This window comes from Hesperophylax consimilis, chromosome 3, assembly GCF_061612785.1.
Source record: "Hesperophylax consimilis isolate HC1 chromosome 3, BYU_Hcon_1.0, whole genome shotgun sequence".
Classification (NCBI taxonomy): Eukaryota; Metazoa; Arthropoda; class Insecta; order Trichoptera; family Limnephilidae; genus Hesperophylax; species Hesperophylax consimilis.
In genome coordinates, this window is record NC_142838.1 from 18,589,320 (window position 1) to 18,611,554 (window position 22,235).

General features: G+C 33.3%; 1 protein-coding gene across 2 annotated transcripts in view; it reads right to left on the reverse strand.

Moving 5' to 3' along the window:
* Positions 1-22,235, reverse strand: part of Oatp30B (Organic anion transporting polypeptide 30B) — a 179,923-nt gene that overhangs the window by 94,730 nt on the left and 62,958 nt on the right. For both annotated transcript variants that reach the window (XM_089648874.1, XM_089648866.1), the window contains one exon: positions 1,301-1,517. In XM_089648874.1, coding sequence (XP_089505000.1) covers positions 1,301-1,362 — 62 coding nt within the window. In that variant the 5' untranslated portion in view covers positions 1,363-1,517. The remainder of the gene's footprint in view (positions 1-1,300; positions 1,518-22,235) is intronic.

Consider the following 22,235-nt stretch of genomic DNA (forward strand, 5'->3'; position numbering starts at 1 on the left):
TAATATCGACTGTGGTTTGCGAATAGAAGTTTTATCGAGGTTGTATCTTGAAGAACTCACCTAATGTAATATCGGCTGTGGTTTGGTAAAAGAAGTTTGATTGGGACTATATCTTAAAGTAAACCTTATGCAATATCGACTGTGGTTTGGTAAAATAAGTTTTATTGAGGTTGTATCTTGAAGTAATATCGACTGTGGTTTGCGAATAGAAGTTTTATCGAGGTTGTATCTTGAAGAACTCACCTAATGTAATATCGGCTGTGGTTTGGTAAAAGAAGTTTGATTGGGACTATATCTTAAAGTAAACCTTATGCAATATCGACTGTGGTTTGGTAAAATAAGTTTTATTGAGGTTGTATCTTGAAGTAATATCGACTGTGGTTTGCGAATAGAAGTTTTATCGAGGTTGTATCTTGAAGAACTCACCTAATGTAATATCGGCTGTGGTTTGGTAAAAGAAGTTTTATTGAGGTTATATCTAAAAGTACTTACCTAATGTAATATCGACTGCGGTTTGGTAAACCTTCGAGTCACAAAATCAAAAAAAATAACGGGACGTCTCCCGAATATTTACCAATTCGTAAAACTAATTAAAAATCTTAAAGATTCTGAAAGTGGTTATTTGTTTTTTTTTTTTTTTCAATTTTGTAGTAAAATATTGCAATTCTAGTTATAATAATAATGATATATTTGAGGGTTGAGTAATTTCATCTACGGTTTTCTGGAATAAATCTAAAAAAATTTAAAGCATTAATTTAGTTTTGATAATGCTTTCATCAGCAACTAATTTACCATTAAACTTTACTTTGAAAACAATTCAATACGAAACCTCTAAAAAGTAGCATTCCTAAAAATTGATGGCTTGCCGGGTTTAAATTTGCTAGAGTCGATATTGTAACAGAAAATTATTTTAATTGTCATTTTCAAAACTTAAACTCATGTGTCAAGAATTCAGACAAGCGATTAAGTACCTATATTTAATATTTTTTTATATGAATATTATTTTAATTCTATATTTGAAATTTCTTTTGCTTAAATTTCGCAGGGTTAATCATAATCGGAAATTATGAATGGGTTTTCCCTACTAAAGAGTTATTTGATTGCATTGTTTAAATTTGTCGTTAAAAGTCGTTAAAGTGGGACCGGCGTTTCCAAACTAAAATAAAAATAAATTGAATAGAATAGTAGTAGGTATTATTAAATATTTAAATTTGAATTTTAAACCGCAACCTAAAGTCAAGGGTCTTAGTACTCTGCAACGGAGGTCCTTTAAAATCGACATTTGAACAAAAAATCTTACCTGTGGCCCTTCCTGTGCTGCGGGGCCGCCGCGCTGCCGCCCTGGCCCCCGTCGCCGCCCATGACCGCGCTTGAGCCGCCCTCGCTGGCACGCCTCACGCGCCCCGGGCCGCGCGCGCCCCCCCGTGTGGCCAGCACGCCACTCGCCCCCTCACCCTCACAATGCACCCCCAGCACCGCTCATGCCGGCCTCATGTCGAGCGGGACGGGTCTGAATTCTGAAAAAACAAAAAAAAATGTTGTTATATATTATGTATTTATATTTAAAGCAATATTTCCATGACTATGAATTATCGTTACATTTCCTTCTACCTTCCCTACTTCTCCTACTCGAAGACATAAAAATTGGACATTTTTAGCAAAAACCGCAAGATTATTTAATCATATTTATAAATTCTACTATTTTACAATATTAAGGATCACTAATTTAATAGCAATAATACTTTGTAATAGTAAAAGTACGGAAAAATAAAACTAATAACAGTAAATGGCATTTTAATATTTTAATAATGATACTTAAGCGTATTTCTAGCTTGTATAAGGAATAAACAAATTTAAAAAATCAAATAATATAGAAATAAAATTACAGGTACACCATTAACATTGTAATACTATATTTGAAAATTATACAATAATAATAATTTTCTGTTAAAAAAATTATATTTATTTTTTGGAATAACTTTACTGAGTAAAACCTCAAATTGTATTATTGAATTATTGAAGACAATGTTAGCGATTTCTAAACGAAAATCTGAAACAGAAAAATCAGAAAAGGATAAGGTCACATCCAGGACTCGAACTCAGGACCCTTGCCTTGCCCAGAGCAGTGCCCCGGCAAGGCAAGGGTCCTGGGTTCGAGTCCTAGATGTGACCGTATCCTTTTCTGATTTTTCTGTTTCAGATTTTCGTTTAGAAATCGCTAATATTGTCTTCAATGATTTAAAAAATATATATTAGGTAGGTATTATAGGGATTTAATTTTTGGATATTATGCCTTGTTGTGCTACCTGCTTTTTAAGCCAACGCATCGGACAGCATTGAAGACAGTTTCGGCCGTGAAAACCTCAAATTTATTGCTGGTCTGAACTCTTAACACAATCAGTTTCAAGTTTTTAAATTACACTTAAATTTGGTGATTTAGCAGGGGAGCCCGGGTCCATCGGGTGAGGTGTGTTCAGGATGCGCCTGCCCTCCATCTGCATGTTATAGGGAGAGGCTGGTTCGGGGAGATACTTTGACCTCTCCAACTGGTTTCTCAACCCATCGCCTTGCACTGCAGTGGGAGGGATATATTCATATATATATATTCATATATATTCATGCCTCGGGGCCTTCTCTGTGGGGTTAATGTTAAAACAATTACGGAATTTGCCGATTTATTTCCAATCCAATATGCTTCTATTCTGCAAATAACCGGACTAACAAAACAATTGAAATAGGCGGTCTTTGGCAATTGTATTTGGGTTCGATTCCCGAGCAGCGCAAAAATATACGGATATGTACTGTACAATATAAATAATCTCATAAGATGAAATTTGGCAGAGAGACAATATAAGTATGAAAGAACACACACATAGTTATTATCATAAAAAATAACTACTTCTTAGTTTCTTTCAAAAAGTCATTCATTACCTACATGGCAACATCAAAGACATATTCAATGATCACATTAAATATAACACATTCTTACTACCTAATCAAGTGTCAACTATGATATTATACGAAATCACAAAGTTGACAGAGTAAACAATAACACATGATTTATGTTGTGTGTTCCTTTCCTTTTCGAGGTTATCATGCGTTCATATTTACTTTAACCCTTCAAGGTTAAATTCCATTCTATTCCATTATAGACCCCTAAGGACAGATCTGACCGGAGCGTCAATACAGTTTAAAAGTTTTTTTTCTATAATGTGTAGATATGTGATATGTTGTTCATTGCAAAGATAAATAATTATTCTTCACAGTTTGTATCAAATATTTATACATTATTACATGCGAAAAAAATTTCAAAGTGCATGATGACGAATTTCGCCATTTTTTCATTGACAGTTAAAAGTTAAATAAATATTTATATAAACAGTTTAATTACTTAATACCTACACAAAAGGAATATGTTATATATATCCAATTACTTCATAATTATGGACGTTCCAAGTCAAAATGTCCTGGTAAGTTTTTTTGTTAACATTTTCATGTTTTTTTTTATTTTGTTTTTTTTGTTTTGTTTTTTTTTTTTTTTTTGTTATAAATTTAATTTAGATTAAATTTGATAATATTATTATTAAGTTCTGCAAGTGTTTTAGTTTTTTATTATTGTGACAGCTGTTTCGGCTTACAAGGCCATTTTCAAACTGAGTATAGGGATTTTACTTTTAGAGTTTTTAAGGCTTGTTCCTAAATTATTGTTTGTTCGAAAAGCTATATTTAAACCACATTTTTTAATTTCTTTTGCAATTTTTTCAGATATTGGGCCGAGGAATTCGAGACATGCAAATTTTTCTATATTTTTGTTATTTACCGGATATATTAAATTGATTTTATTTTATATTTCTTATTTTTTATTATTTTTTCAATGTTATTTGCCTCATAGCCGTTATTAATAGCGATCAATACTCAATAACAGATCAATATACTCAATAACAGTGGCATATATGAATTAAAATGTGACCACGCCGATTGTAACGCCACTTACATCGGACAAACGGGGAGGGCATTCTCAACTAGATTCAAAGAACATATACGATGTTATAATAATAAAAACACATCCTCAAAATTCGCAGAACATCTCTTGGTGAATAATCATACCCCACTTAACAACAAGGGTCCTAAACCATTGCATATAGAAAAAAGGGCATTAGATTAAATTTACTTGAACAATTAGAAATCAATAAACGAACGAATGACCCAAATTTAACACTAATTAATAAAGTACGGAAAATAATTTACTCACCACTTCTCAGTATTTTCACAAAACCCAAGCAGTATAATGCACCCAAATAATTCATAGCAATAAAGTCATTAGTAAATAATTAAGAACTCATTACCATTTACTGAGGGGAAAACATAGATTGGTTTAACCAACAATAGATCATGTCATCGGTTTAACCAGTAATAAATCAATGTATGCACCTTCAAAATTTACATTTGAAATAGTATAAATACGTCGTCTCAATGTGGACTAACCACAGTTTGAAAATGGCCTTGTAAGCCGAAACAGCTGTCACAATAATAAAAAACTAAAACACTCGCAGAACTTAATAATAATATTATCAAATTTAATCTAAATTAAATTTATAAAAAATTAAATGGAGTTCTACGAATTAAACACAAAAACAATAAATATTTTCATGTTTGATATTAATTTTTTTTTTTTTTAAATCAATGTTTTTTTTATAATGCAAGTATTTCACAGATAATTTAACCTAGTTTCTAAAATAGTATTTATTTTAACGACAACTTTAAAACTAAGTAATATGCCACACATTTTAGATACCTCGGGAGCATTCCGAAATTCCAAGAAAATTCACCATGTTGTTGGGACTTGTTGGTAAGAATTTTGACAACCCTGAAGGGTTAAAGTTACAGTGTTTCCTTCATTGAATATGTCGCGTGTTTGAAGATCTATTTTAACGGTTATTTTATAGGTTACCTGTAAAAAATAACGGTCTAGAAACAAAATGTACTAAGTCAATGGCACACTAGTTTTCTTTTTTATTCTATGATGGGAGCCAACTAGAATCAAATGACTAGCATTGTTTGCCAGTTCAAAACGTCAACAACTTGAGATACGACACAAACAGAATCAAGTTAGTGCGCAGTTCCTCCTCTCCACTATTCCCCTTATAGAATATTCCATGAAGATCCAAAATGAACGTCAAGCAGCTTATTACAAAGCAGCCGGAGGTTGAATAACGCATGATTGCTTCGGCAATTTTATCCTATTGTTGTGGCGATGTAAGTGGGTCAAAAGCTCTCAGGGAGAATTAGAAGGTAGACGTGGCGTGCTGCGCGATCAACGTCAGTCGAATAACTTACAAAATCAGGAAAATATCTAGATTGCAATAATTACTTAAATACGAATGCTAGTTTTGTTCCGGATTATTTCTTAGCAAGGATATCATAGACTAGCCACGTGCGCATGACGGATCAATCTTGGTATGGATTCAAAGAATAAAGGGTATATTGGATAGTAGGTAAAAGTTTGAGTATTCAATAGAACACCGATTCCCAACTTTTTTTAGAGTCGCCAGTAGCGACTGTAGGGTGTAGTAGCTAAATGAACTATGACTCCGATGCGTTGTAAATGCATTATAAACAGGGTAAAGAAGACGCATAATAATTCAAGCGTGCTTTTAAAATCAAAAACAGCGATTCATTTTCAACATTCACTATTATTTCTCTTGTTTTTGTATTCAGTTGTGTTGAAAATTCAGAGATATGTAGAGACAATGGAATTATAGTTTCCGAATAATGAAAACCTAAGTAATATTTGGACATGAATGACATGGTACCATGATAACTCAACACAGTGACAATTCAACGCACCTTTAAAAAGTGATAATAAGTCACTAGAAACGATGAAATTTATTTCTTTAACCTAACCTAACCTACTTAACCCAGTTAATAAAGTTTTTGTTTCATCACTTTCCATGATTTTATATAAATTTTTAGAGATGAATTATCATTATGATGATTTATCCGGTCACCGAATGACATACATCAGAAATAAATTATATTATTTTTATAAAGCAAGTTATGTGCCGAGGAATCGTCGAAAGATTAAAAAAAACCTATTTGGGCTTTTGAAAATCGCATCGACGTTTATATTTCCCTGTTTAGACAAACCAAATCGAGGTTCCTTTGAAGGTCACGAACCACAGTCAGGGACTCGAGAAATGGATCAATAAACAATGTTCGTATAAATTATCGTAACTTACTTAGTCCGAAAAAATAAGGCAAAGAAATTTGCAAGTAAAATTTAATAACATTACCAACCTGGAAATTTATTCCAACAGTTAATATGTCACACCTCGAATTTTATTGTTATCGCAGTAATAAGCGTGTGTGCGAAAACACGGAGACGTCGTTTTTTCAGTAGGTAACTATTAAAATTTATGTAATTCCAAAACGACTATCGAATGGCAGCGAGCTGTTTTGGTGAATCACTGAAGCGGGTTGATAGCCTCAGATGTTCTGAAGTCATTAAAGGGAATCAGCGACAAACAACTTCTTGTCACGCCATAGATTGTATCATGACCCCACGCGAGGAGTTGGCGAAGGAATAAACAACCCCTTTCCACGAAAAGTCAACAAAATATACTAACTTTTTTACGCGGGTTCGGTTGCCGATGGTTCGGATTCCACGTCCCAACGCCATTTCGACACATCAGCGTGTGGCGCGGGGCACCGTTACCACAACTTGGAAAATCTGGGTAAAAGATCGCATTCTTTTTCAATAAAGATTTTTTTAACGATTGCTTTATGTTTATTTACTTAGACAGCAATGTTCAGAATGTTATACGGTAATAGCGTAGAATCATTTCAAGTAAAAGAATTCATTGTTAGAAAATGAGGTTGATTTATCGATGTAGGTTCCCACCCACTAAACTCGTAGAGTTGAATACATAATTTTACATGTATGTAGAAAAGCTTATTTTTATGTGACATTTTTTCGCCCCATATAAAACAATGCAAGTGATGTAAAATGTATGATGACCTATCTGTTTATTAAGCGTGGTTTTAAAAGATTTACGTGCATTATTTTTTGTTTTAATTTAAAGATTTATCATCATTAATTTAAATTGATAATTATTAATTTAAATTGATCATCATTAATTTAAATTGATCATCATTAATTTAAATTAATCACCAATAATTAAAATTTATCATTAATTTAAATAGATCGTCATTCATTTAAATTGATCATCATTCATTTAAATTGATCATCGTTAAGTAGTTAAATTAAAAATTATATGTAGTTCGTTGTATTAATTTTTTTAAATCGTCCTAGATTCGAAACGTCCTACTAATTAGATTCATACACGCCCGTTCAACGTTGGTGTAATAAAGCCGGCCTTGAGCCTGGTTTAAGACCGTTTTAACTAAACAAACGCTATGATAATAAGTCTGACCTTACGCGCCGCGTAATATTTACATAGCGTTTATAAATAAGGGAGAAGTATATAAATTCTAATTATTTTCACTATACGTTTTTGGTTGAAATCCAAGTATTGACATTTTATCGAATGCATAATTAATTCATCGTTCGTAAAAGGTTATCTTGCTAAAATTAGACGATGATGTCTAGAAGCTGCCCGAGGGAATAGAAATAAGGCATAAATTTTCCGAGAGAATAAACACTAATTATGCATAATAATCTGCTAATAAATTAAATAATTATCGTGAAAACCAACAACAAAGTTTTAATCTAATTTGATCGAAGATCCAGACTTTTCAGAGAGAGAAATTTGTTTCAATTTAGTTAATACATCGTTTTAGCTATTTCAGATATCACAGCATTTTTAACGTTATATTTATTTATACCCACGTCACTTAAGCATCTGGTCTCCAATGTCAAAAGCGTGATACGATTATTTTAAGAGTTTCCTAATCTGCAAAAAATACTTAGGCCAAGCTATAAATACAGAGAAAATATACTAAAATAAATAAATACTTTCCTAGTGTTGCTTTCCACTCCGAAACTTGATGAGACACTAATTCTATATGTATGATTAGTCGAAGAAAGCATCAGAATCAAATAGTTTTAGACGTGTTTGGTGACAAGATCTGAATAGCCAGGTACTCCCAAATCTTCCTCTTTCCCATATCCTTCCCCTCCCATAACATTCAGCCTCACAACATATCCCAATTGGGGATGCCGTAGTATCACTGGCTCCAGACGGTAGGGAGCAGTTGGGACTCTTGTGCGGTATTCATATAAAAAAGCCGTGTATAATTAAAGTAATACCAATTGATTAGCAAATTAAAAGTACAATTATTGTGCACATGGTACTCGTGCCTCGTTCATTACTACCCTATGCGGCTGTTTGAACCTTGGGAAACAACCATTATTCGAGTTTGATTTCGCGGAGACAGCGGAGGTCTAGGAAGACAGAGGAGCAGTGTCATGTGTCCTTGATTCTACGTCCTTGTGAATTGTTCTGAATTAAAATCTAGTCCTACAGAGACCGCACAAAGCATGTCTTTGCACGTCTGACCCAAATTTCATTCACAAAGGACAAAACAAATAATTTATTCGATTCAGAATGGAAAATGTGATAGTGTGAATTATTCGCACTTCGAAGAATAGTGTACGCGTGAATAGTAATTATTACTCTGAGCCGTATCATGAAAATCAACGTAAAATTACTAAAACGTTGATAATTGAATTTGAATTTATGAAATGAGCCCTTGTGTTGACCTAATTTTTTAATAATAATCGATTCAATTCATTTGGCAATATTATGAATTATGACACCTGAAACTGAAGCAATTGATGAAAATGAATTGCATAGTCTAATATTAACCCATGTAGAATATTATAAGGGTGTTAAATATACAATGTACGGATATATGTATGTATAAAGTATGACAAAGGAAACAGAAATTTGATTTAAGAATTTTTTAACGTATCATTTTCTTGTTTCTGTAAAACTATGATTAGATATTGAATCGACAAATTTCATTAGAAAATGCGTATTTTATTATATACGACATCAGCTCTAAAATTTGAACAAGCATGGCGGATCACACACGCATACAAAATTGCTGCTGAGCGCTACACGTAAAGTTAAGCTACTTCGTACATACATGCCGCTTTGACAGTTCAACGCTTAGTAGACCTGTCAAAGCCACATTCATGAATTTTATAGAATAGTCGATAGAAGGCAATCCGCCGCGAGCTATGCAGTAAAGCAGTACCTATATGCAAGACGAGACTTGTCTGCAACCACGAGGGAAGGGGACACAAATAATAAACTCGGCAGATGACACTTGAGCCGTTTCATCTAACCATGCTCAGATTCCTTTGTCAGTTGGTTCTGCGTCATGCAGAGGTATTTTCAGCAAATATGCCACTTCAATTATAAAACATTCTGTTTTTTTTTTACGACATGTAGGTACAAAGCATTCTAGTCTATGTATTTGACTTTGAGTTGAGAGGTTTCTTCATTATCGCTACCAAAATACTGCAGGATAATAATATTGTTTTTAATTAATATTTATTTTATTTAAATGGCAATTACAGAAGTCATTACAAAATCCGATTTACAGTTGTGAGAGGAGAAATTCTTAGAAAATAAGTTAGTTATTCGCTGACTAGCCATTTGCTGCCAAAGTAATTTTAAATCAACACATCACTGACAGTAAAACGCTTGATCTTCTTCAAAATGTAATTATTTATTTTCCGTTTGACTTTCTTCATCAAAACCAACGTCCTCCCATGCAAACTATCATAGCGTATTGCGCAACAGAGCTCTCTGAACTGATGATAAAAAAGATTAGCATATTAGAGTTAATAAGTTACAAATTATGATGTGGTGCTACCCTCGTTTTTTTGCTGCTAGAACTTCGCCGAGTAAAGGCCCGTTAGTAAAGTTGTGCCCCTTTGAACGCGGAGAATGTGTGCAAAATGTCATCAAATTTGTTAACTTGAACAATTATTTGTCCAATTGGCTAAGTCAAATGTGTTCAATTGAATATTTATTTGTCCGATTTGCCAATTCAATGTGCAAAATATCGTTAACATTGTCCAATGGATGAAGAATCTGTAGAAACTTTCGACAACAATTGTCAATTTAAATGAGTTAATGGTTATTATTTTTTTGATAAATTAATGTTTTAAAGACAAGATTTTATTTATGCATAGCACAAAGGATAACAATTATTTTTATAAGCAATAATTGTTCGCCTGAAACACTCATCCACATTGAAAAAATCTCCTGATAAAAAATACATGACGCCATATATAAAGTTAATGGTTCTTCTAAAATCAAATAAGAACGCTTATAAAGTAACTTTATTGTTTATTTGCAATAATTTTTAACGAGGATTATGATGGAAAATGGAGCTTTTGAAATGTGGGTCTTAAGACACATTATCAAAATACCTTAACATAGATAGGGCAACTTTGATCCTGCCGATAAGATGATCTGTAATCCTATACTCTCAATTAATCACTATGCATTTGACGTCCCCCGTGGTCGAGGGGTAAGGCTTTCGACTAGCAAGCTGGAGGTCGGGTTCGGATTCCGGCGTGCCCAAGTAAATTTTATTTGATTAATTTGTTATTTCACAAAATGACAAAAAAGTATATTTGCGGCACGTTCAATGGAGTGGAAGATACTCTAAGGACGGGTTGTTTCGGAGAATCTGAACAATTCATCAAATTTCAACGTTCATTTTCAAGTTCTGTGAAAGATTTTTTCAAGTTCTGTTTTTATTTCAGTTTTGTCAAGCAACTAGCCTACAATGATATAAAAACAGAACTTGAATAAGTCTTTCACAGAACCCGAAAATGGACGTTGAAATTTGATGAATTGTTCAAATTCTCCGAAACAACCCGTCCTAAGTATCGCCCTGGCGTAAGATCAACATTCATAATTGAGACGTTTCTTGAAATGGCTTTGGCCGTATTTGGTGACCAGATCAGAATAGACATGTACTTCCCCATCTCCTTGCCCTCCCCACTACCTTAAGCCTTACAACATATGCCGATTGGGGATGCTACAGTCTAACTGGCTCCAGACGGTTGGGAGAAGTTGGGACTCTTGTGCGGTTTCACATAAAAAAATATATAGTTGTGGTTTTTCAAAGAATTCCCGAAAATTGCACATTTGTAGTAGGCAAAAATAGAAAAAACCCATCTCGTGTTAACCAATTTCCTTCGCCCTAATTAACATTAAAGATAACTGTTATCTACAGACCTCATTTTGATCTAACACGTCTGATTTTTAATTCCAGGTTCCACGTGGGTGAAAGGGTAAATATAAGCATAACCAAAACACGGCTCAGGTCAGGCTACATTTACAAAAGGTAAATATAACATAGGCGCAATCGAAATCTCTGTCTAGGTTAGGACACATTAACCGGTACGTATAGAAAGGGTAAATATAACACGAATATAATATAAAGCTCGGGTTAGGTTAGACAACATTTGCACGGCGCGTATGAAGGCACAGGGTTGAGTGAACCGCGACATCCATACTCTTTGACCGCGACGAACGCTGCACGTGTGTGTGCAAATCCACACTTAAGGCGATGCCATACGTAGTAATGCAAAATCATGTGTTTTTGGTTTAAAAATTGGGTCGCCTATAAATGTTTCAGATGCTTTAATTAAATACTGCGAGTAGAATACATCTTGGCCTTTGAAATAATCGGGTACTTTTTATATAAGTCATTTTATATGCCCAGAAAAAAATAATGTATAAGGCCTATGAAAACTGCTTTAAAGTTCAAAATCTCCTACTTACGAACCCATTTTCGGTTATGATTTTATTGTATATTGTGGCAAATTAAGTTATTTATAAAATGATAGGAAAAAAATTAAATATTTATGCCTGAACATCCACAAAATAAAATAAAAGGAACTTTTTGGCCATGTTTTTTTCTTGCATAAATCAAAACAGGCGGATGGTGTTGAGCGGGAATTTAAACCTTATCGCCATCTACGTAAGGGTTGTTATTGATAGCGGCTCAATTTAAAATACTATACGACGTAGTGCATCGCCTTAAACCGCGATCAGTGTTTAGCATTGACGCGGGCCGAACAAAGGAAGGGCTGAAGAGGATAAACGCCCTTAACACCTGCTAGAAATATGAAATGCTCACCGGGAAGCCCTGCAAGACATGACCACATTTCACATCTGATTTAACGATTAAGTGCTTTCTAGTACAGTAACAGTTGTGCAACGTATTTAGCAGTACCTACCTAACATATTATCAAAGGCTTAATATTGCAGAGAGAAGTAACACTACTCGTGGACATAGAGGGTAGTAATTATTTATTTTGAAAAACATGAAAATTAAATACAAGTCTGAAAACCAACCCCTAACTAACCATAGTTTGTTGTTAAGTACCTGCAACTTAACACCGTGACATGTATATATGATATACACCAGAGATGTTATACAACATTTTTTAAATTTCGAATAAGGAACTATAATTGAAGAACTAATAATTGTACAATTTGTCTAAAGAAACTGTTATATCTCTGCTTACTAGCAGATTTCTGTGTTGGGAACTCTTGATAAAGTAAAATAAATAAATAAATAACTTTAATACATTTTCCCATGTCCAAAATTAAACACTTTCTTTGCACAAAATTACTATGAATACCAAGGAAGAACCTTTTTAAATCAACTCCCTGAGGAAATCAGAATCTTAAACGACAAAAGCCAAGCTTTGAGCATTTTGAAAAAATATTTTAAAGATAAATTATCAAAAAAATGAATAGTAAATATTATACTTAAGAAGCAACTTCTTCTCCAAATATAGTATACATATTAATAAAAGAATAATAATAATAATTGTCTTTATCCCAGAAACTAAAAACATCATTTTTTTAAATTTATATATTATAGCTACTAGTAGTACATTTTTCTTACAATATTTTTTTCCTACTTCTCTTGATTCTATATGTATATCTACAATAACATAATGTACACTCCTCTTCCAACCACAAGCGAATGCTTCTCTGGAAGAGTAGTATTAAATATTGTCATTGTAAATTGTAAGCCTTATTACTTAGGTACATGTACTTTTTCCTTTAATAAATAAAAATAAAATAAAATAAAAATAAATAAAAGGTTCTTTACAATAATTGCGTTTATTTACGTTACAATATAAATAAATAAATAAATAAATATATAAGTCTGGATTTAGCTACACTGTTCATTACCCGAGGGTTGGTAATTCTCTGTTTCTAGAAGCTTGAAGTCTGACAAGGATACCCTACAGGCAATTGCTACACTCTAGCGACATCTGTCGGACTCTGGAGTAAGCTTTCTGACTAGTGCCATCTATCGCTTGAATACCCAACTTATTACCATACATCACAGAAACATTACTATTTCAATGATAATTATTATCTCAAACCCTCTTCAGGCAGATAGGTACCATAACATTGAAAAATGCGAATAATAATTTAAAACTCCGTCATCAAAAAGGCCTCCATCTTGAAACGGAACGTACTATTTACAGACAGAAAAAATGCAAAACGGTCGAGTTAAACGGGATTATAAAGTCACTTTTTATCTATTGCTTGATGAAGGCTGTTGGGAAGTGAGTTAGCCAAGAGCTTCACAGATGCACTCATAGAGGGCAGTGCAAAGAGCTTGCTTGGAAGTCCGCAAGATGGCAGCTAGTAGCCAGTAGTCGCTAGGGTCAGTTAGGCTGCTCCGAGATAAACTTGTGTTTTGCAGATCTCATTTAGCTAGCTTATAGTTAAGTCGACTATAGAGTCACTATTGTAATACGGGAGTACTGAATAAATCCTTGATTTATCACAAAGAACTTATTCTTCATAATCTCCTTCCACGAAGAGTTGGAGAACTGTTTGTTGGAACACGGTTTTCATAATATTTTTAGTTATTCACTGCCAAGTGCTTCCGTCGAACCTTATCTTATCAAGATTTAGTGCAACCTTGAGCCCTTTAGGACACGAAAATGCCCTCAGATATTCATGCCCTGAATGAACTAATTTAAAATACAGGACACAATGTTTACAAACAATGTAGAATCCCGCTTTCCAAGCTCGTTTTCTATTTGGAGTTCACAAGTTAACCTGAAACAAACAAAGTCACGAACCGACATTATTTTCTTCCCGGGATTCTTTCAACAACCGGTCCGCTTTTTTGCAAGGCATGCGCCAGCCACTAACCACCCGATCTGTTTGCTAATTCACCGGCATCTCGAGTAACCGAGTTGATGCGTTCTACGTGGGTGAGATTAGGCGAAGCTACCCAGTACCGAGTAGTGGCGAGAGGGTTAACTAGGGATACGAAATAATAATAGAAATACGAAAATAATCGAATCAAAATCTTTATTTTTAAATAATGCATATTTACGTTACCTGCCGTACCAGAAAATGTCTGTTCTGAGATCCTAATACATTCAAATAAATGAAAGCAAAATAATAAAAAGCGATAAAAAATGCATACACATCTGTGTAAATATGCATTAACAATAAAAAATCACTAGAACAAAGAAACAAAATTCTGAAACGGAACAACGACTAGGTATATTTTATTTTTAAAATCGCCATTTAAAAGAATTTAGAGTTTGTTTATGAAATATAAATGACGATGGAATTTCTATGTACATCTTTCGCGATGTATTTCCCTTCGGTTAATCGACTATTATTTAGAACTAGCTATACCCCGCCACGCATTGCTGTGATTGAGTCTGTCTGTACAGATAGATTAACAGCGCGTGTTGCTTTTACATCCAATCGATGGCGCTGTTTTTTTTTGTTTTTAAAAAAGCACGTTTTTACCTCGCACAGGTGACATCTACATACAACAGGTATTTAAAAACACCCGCGTATTCGAATGCAACGCTGTGTCAAAATTTCAAAGCAATCGGTGAAGAATTTTGGAGATTTCAAACGAACCTTTTAATTTATATAGATTGGTAAAATTTTATCGGTGGACGCCACTCTTCATAGCTTACAAGAGTGCAATTCCAGGGCAAATAATGACAAACTGACAATAGTTCAACAGCGAATGGACTGGGCATCAGAATAAGAATGTGTAGAAATGTGTTGTAGAATCGATAACTCAGTATCAGAAAAGAATATGTAAAATCTAAATATTTCATGACGTAGGTTATCGATTATTTAGAAATGGATATGCGCATTCCCATCACTGGTTTAGGACCTTAGCATGAAAATACTCACGGATTTCCCTTGTGACCTTTTTCGACAAGCGAGCGCTTGCCAACTGACCGATGCGATGTGAGACGAGAGACGTGTGCTCCAAATATGCAGCTAGACACACATGACTAAATAACTGAGAGAATATCGACTAAAAAAGAACGAACAACCCAATAATTTTGCTGTATTACAGTCCTTTTGGCACATCACACATTCAGGAAAAAGAAAATAAGCTTCAAAATCCAATAAGCATGATTTTTCAAAGGAATAAAATCATTATCGCTCAGTCAAAATGACAAAGATTTTCACCCTGAAAGCTGCTTTCTAGGTTGGTTTTTTTTACTTCTTTTTCAAAAGAAGCCTAAAAATCTATGGTGCTCGATATGCAAAAGCGTTACTTGTTAATTTCCAGTGGGTACGCGCATGAAACAAAACGTATTATTTAAGAAAAAATGTCAGTACGTAAGAAATGTGAACTATTTATATTTAATAACATGGTTCGTTTTAAATTTATTTCAGTACACTTAAAATTTAGAAGGTAATTGATTGATTGATTTAATATGCTTCTATGAAATAAATCACCGTCATCTTGACACCACAATACGTCTTAGCAATATTGAAATAAATGTTCCCAATTTCTATTGTTTAATGGGGCTGCCACAATTGCGTTATACTCTCGTAGCTTGGCCTACTTTAGCAAATCGCTCCCCATACATTCCCATTTACAAATGTGTTGATTATATAATAAGATAAGTGTGCAGAAGTAGACATTTTCGTTTATAATTTATACGCATTCATCAAAAATGTCCTGCTATTACAAAAACATATATAACAATTGCATGTAGATATTATGTATCCTTTGTTTGAATAGTTTTTGTAATTACATCCTATTTGTATTTCAACTAATGAGTTTTTCTAATTGGATTGTTCTCATGTATGTTTGAACATCTGTATGAATCAGTATACATAAATTTCTCATACGGGCTACGTAGATCTGTTTTATTTTAGGTACATCCCTAGATCCTATCTGTTCGATAATCCCAATCTAAGCAGACCACGTGTGGCCGAGATATCGAAGGTGAGTTCAGACAAATATATCGAATACAACTGCTGCGATATACAGATCAAGGATTATCACACCCGGGTATCAACACGTCAACTGTTGAAAATTAACACGGTAATAATATCTTGTTCGCAGGTCATTATGAGAAATATTTAGCTACACATACCCAAATTCTAAAATTTCAAATAAAATTAATTAATCAAAGTTATGAATAGGTAACTAATGTAAGAAAATAAATTTAAATAATAATACCGCCACACTGCCGTCGGGTACCCCTGGCCGGCTTTGTAGGCCACGCTTTGAATACGTGATGGAGAGAAAGATTCCTGGGAGTAATGGGGCAATTATACTTCGGAAGTGAAATGGTATCATCGAGCTCTTCAACATATTTAGTCCCAACAGTCAGTGGAACTATGTAATCTCTGTTTGCCATAAACATGTTGTGATGCTTAGGACTAGTAGGAGAAATGAAGAACAAGGTTAGAAATATCCATTTTCGGTTATGGTCATTGAATATTTTAAGCTATGTATTTCTCGATTCTATATTGTGGTCTCTCCACCAGGGAAGTTTTGAGATTATTTACCAACCTGGAACGAGGTGTAACATTAACTTATATTATTTTATTTAAATTGCATGTGATACTTACACAAATAAAGAATTATTTTATTGGTAAAGCCGTATTTAAAATCCGCGAGCTTTGGGTTCAGAGCCAGTCACAGAGGTCCTCAAACATATTATGTCCATCGGGCAATTCACGGAGAAGAATGAGTGTTGATGATTTATTAAAATCCTGTTACAAACGGGACAGCACGCCATTTCCTAGTAAAATGTTAGTACTTTCCGAATGTATCGAACAGCCTTTGCCCTGTTAATATTATATAATAATGAAATGCGAAAATATAATGATTTTTATAAACACGTGTCCCGACGTCGAGTTAAAACATTCCATTTTTACTAAAAGTTTAACGTGAAACCTATCAATTCATACGTTTAGGGCCTGCAATCCCGTTTTTAACAGGAGTTAGTTTAAGTTTTCTCAGTGTTTTATTACGTTCTTGGTTGATCAAAATAGAAAAAATAAATTGAATTTTGTGCGCATGATTACTGATGACTTGATGATTCTTGATGAAAGATCAAAATAAAACGGGACGACTATCGGCATTTAAGATCAGGGGTAAAAATGTATTTTCTTAGCATGTCTTATATCACAACGAATACAGGTATTAAGTATAAAAATCGTTTGGCAATCGGAGACTAGAAATGGTCGATTTAAGCGCAAAGGTAGTTATTATTATTTTGTGTATAAAAAAATTGTTATATATATATATATATATATATTATATAACTCATATATGCGTTCATAATTTTCTAAGTGAAAAACAATTTTTTTCTAACTTAATTAACAATTTTGTTTAAAATCTGTTAAAGCTAAGATGTATGAAAAACTTCAACTTATCCAAAACATATTTTTAGTATTTATTAGGTAAAATGATTTGTAGTAAAGCTTAATCGAAAATGAGGATTTTACGATAGCTTCGCTTTAAAAAAAAATCATAATAGTGAAAATATCATCACAACGATTTGATTTATTTATAAAATAGTATATAATTACCGTCTTATCATGAGCCGCTCATCTCACTAGAGAATTGAGATGTGTAGCTTTACAATTACAGTAAATAAATAGAAAAATACATGTAAACTTAATACAATATTAAACATATAAACCTACAAAATTAACATTACAGTTATTCAAATTAAAAGTACGGTTTAAAGTTGGCTACAATAACATTCTGTTGACTAAATAAGTATGACAATATACCTGTGTTGGCTTACCAACGACAACCATAACGTGACCATACCGACAGTAATAAGATGGAGAGTATGAATAATCAATAACAAAAAAAAAAAAAAATAGGTAATTACTAACAGGTAAATAATAATAAGCAAATAATATAACAATAAGTAAATACTAACAGGGAAGTAATAATAAGCAAATATGTAACGATAAGTAAATAATGATAAGCAAATAATAGTAACAATAAATAAATACTAGCAGGTAAGTAATAACAAGTCATTAATAGTAGTAACAATAAGTAAATAAACATAAGCAAATTATCAATACAATAATAAAAAAATAGTTATGATTGTTAATCAAATAACCAAGTCAATATTTTTAAATACATCGCGTTATGTATCTTTTGTACCTACAGCTTTGATGCATATTTCATACAACGCAAACATATAGGTAACAATCTATTATATTCATAAGAGCGAAACAAAGCAATAATGACGGTAAGCTTATTAGGCAATTTCCATAAAACTAACTTTCCATAACTGCGTATCGATCGCTACCTGACGAAACTGTTCTAACTGAAATTAAGTGGGAAATTATTACACAACATTCACGAATAATTCAAGTTCAATACCAACAGCCAGCTTCAGCGTAACATTACATTGTTTATGTGTTTATTTTATGATGTAACTAGCTTACCTATCAGGTTTCGTCCGATTTCAACACAATATTTTAAAAGTTAATAATTTTTTGACAAATTATTATTAGCATTAATTACTCGCATGAAATATCCATACAAATTGAAAATATCTCCCGAGTAAAAATAAATGCCGCCGACGGGAATTGAACCCGCACCTTCTGATGTCCGGCCAGGTGCTCTGGACCACTGAGCTACGTCGGCTTACTGACGGCCGGCGTGGTCTAGTGGTATACGCTTTTGACTACAGATCCGAAGGTCGCGGGTTCGAACCCGGCGTGCGCAAATAAATTTTATTTGATTAATTTGTGTTATTTCACAATTAATTAATTTAAAAATAATATATAGTATATTTGCGGCACGTTCCAGAGTGGAAGATACTCTCAGTATCGCCCTGGTGTAAGACCACCATTCAGAATTGAAACGTTGCTTGAAATGGCTTTAGCCGTGTTTGGTGACCAGATCTGAATAGCCAGGTACTTCCCCACCTTCCTCTTCCCCATCTCCCTCCCCTCCCCAATACCCTCAGCCTCACATCATACCCCAATTGGGGATGCCATAGTCTCACTGGCTCCAGACGGGAGCAGTTGGGACTCTTGTGCGGTAATACTGTAAAAAAAAAAAAAAAAAACTTCAATCGCCAATTACTGCTTATTATATTTTTTTTTTCACATGTAAACAACCAATATTTATTTTTTAGGAAAGCTTTGTTAGTGTAAATTGATAAATGTGTATTTCAAAGCTCCAAGTTTGACAATACGTTGCGACTTAATAGTTTTCTTGGCCTTGAAGTTGCCGATAAGAAAATATGTACAAGTTTCATGACGCCCGAGCTCATATATATTCACCATCGACATCTTTTATGGTAACCGGACAAATCAGATACTTAAAAAAAACAAAGTAGGTTAATTAGGTGAGGTTAGATTTTTTTTAAAGTTCATTTTTATTTTTTTCAGCTCTTTTCCTCAAATCAATCACTTTTCAAAAACGATGGAATAAAAAAGATGTAGGTAATGTAAGCACGATGTATGTATCTAAATGTATTACCTAACAGTTATGTCAAATGTATATCTTAGCCATTTAACAGCCAACGTATATAGCGTCATCCCAGAGATATTAAACGTTCAACAGAGGTAATTTCCTTTCGAAATGAGTCAATATAGCTAAAGTATAGCGTAATCCCAGAGATGTTAAACGTCCAACAGAGGTGATTTCCTTTAGAAATGAATCAATATAGATAAATAACGTATAGCATCATCCCACAGATGTTAAAAGTTTAACAGAGGTGATTTCCTTTAGAAATGAGTCAATAAAGCTAACATATAGAATCATCCCATAGATGTTAAACGTTAAACAGAGGTGATTTTCCTTTAGAAAAGAGTCATAATACACATTTGTAGTAATAAGTGATATTTATAAACATCGATTGTCTCCGAAGCAATAATACTTGAAAACCTGCATTTAATGAAACAACAAACTTATACAGCAATGCGGCTATTAAAACCTTAAAGGCCTCTCAAATCGATTAATCTAACTTAAAATTTTTGAAGTAACTAACTTTTAAAAACTTTATGACTAAGAGGGTAAATATTTATCAACTTCGAAACCCCTTTGCTGCGAAATATGGTAATATTTTAAATTTAATTAACTATCTAACAATCACGGTGTTCTCCACACAGTAGGAGATGGATTTGCGATGTTTGGGACATGAAGAGCGGGACAGATAAAAGAGTGTCAGAATGATATGAACGTGACTGGAACGAAGTCGGGGACGCCCAAGGAAGACGTGGCACGATCATGTGAACGAAGAATATGAATGAATGTAAATGAAGCAAGAAGTGTATGTTGAGACAGGTGTGGGGTCCAAACACAAATTATACTAATGTCGTGCGGTATGATGGTTAGTTAGTTAGAAATCATAAATCATAAATAATGTGTATAATATTATTATACTGTTCTGTTATTCCGACTAATCATTGTCAGCATCAATTATGTAAATTCGACAATTTTGCCATGTTTTTCTTTGTTCTCCCCGACTATTCCATTCTATCGGTCATTTTAACAGTCTAACTAACACCTCGCTCTTAAGGCGAAGCTTAATGCCAAATCATTATTTTGATTAATCTTTATAACGAATTTGTGTACATTATGAATACCAAAAAATATGCTTTAGATAAATTGAAGGTTTTTCTACCGTTTGACTTGAATAGAATACAAATAAAAACATAAATTACTAATTAAAAAATATAAATGTAAACTACTAAAAAAATATTTTTTTTCAATAGAAATGTATGAACTCATAAAGGAAACAACTTTAAAAAATACAGTATTATAGCTAAGATTATCTGTGACAGTTTCACTTGATTAACTTTTTTGTTTTCTTATAAAATTATATACAAAATAAATAAAAACCAGTTTTGTGCTTGAAATCGAACGTTTCTAGACTCCGTTTATCAAGCGATTTTAATGCTTATTACCTACGCTATAAGATATACAAAGAATATACACATTTTTGGCTCGTAGCTTCCTCTTAACTCCTAAGCGTACCTTTCTGTAACACTTTCATTTCCATAGATATAGATGCTTTACAATATTAAGACGAATTTATTTGTTTGCGCCCGTATGTACGCAATACGAATATATAGTTTTGACTGTTTAAAAACGCAATGCTTTCAAGAAAGGCATTTACGTACAATATTTTATAAGTGATTAAATCCAATATTGTATTGGTATGCCTTACTTGAAAGAACTGCGTTTTTAAACAGTCAAAACTATATATTCAAATTCATATTGCGTATTTACGGGCGCAAACAAATAATTCGTCTTAATATTTTAAAGCGTAATTTGCAGAAATTGTATTTCCATAAAATAATTAAATCTATGAAGGCGTAGATCATAAGGTACGTTACGTTTACTCTTAAATAGGAATTTCATACGTAATTCAGCACTTTAAAATTTTAAATTATAAATAGAATTTATAAGATCATATCGTCGTGACATTGAGAAATCGACATTCAACTTTCGATTGAATTTAAAACGAGTTGTGGGATTTGGTAAGCGCTCGGCAAAAGCTCGCAAATTATTTACTCGGCACACAAAGCTCTGGGTAAAGCTCAGAAATGCAAGCAAACCGCTAAGGGACTGTAAAACAAATCTGTGAACCGCAAACTCAATATTTTAAGACTCCGTAAGAAATGCGGACTCTAATGTCTGCGGTAAAACACGACAGACTAGGAGAATTACCCCGGTCATAATATTACTCAGCCCATGAAGCTGACATAATAATATCTCTAACGCAGAGCATTTCGCAAAAAAAGCTTGTTGACATAAGAATATATTATGGTAATATCTACGCCATTCCGCTACAGTGAGAGGGAGGATAATGGCGTAGTCGAAACGTACAAAAAATATTTATATTAGAAATTAATTTAAGGGTAGTTCGCTTTTTAGTTAAATTTATCATAAATGCGGTATGCAGTAAAATTCCACTGAGAAAACTATCAATT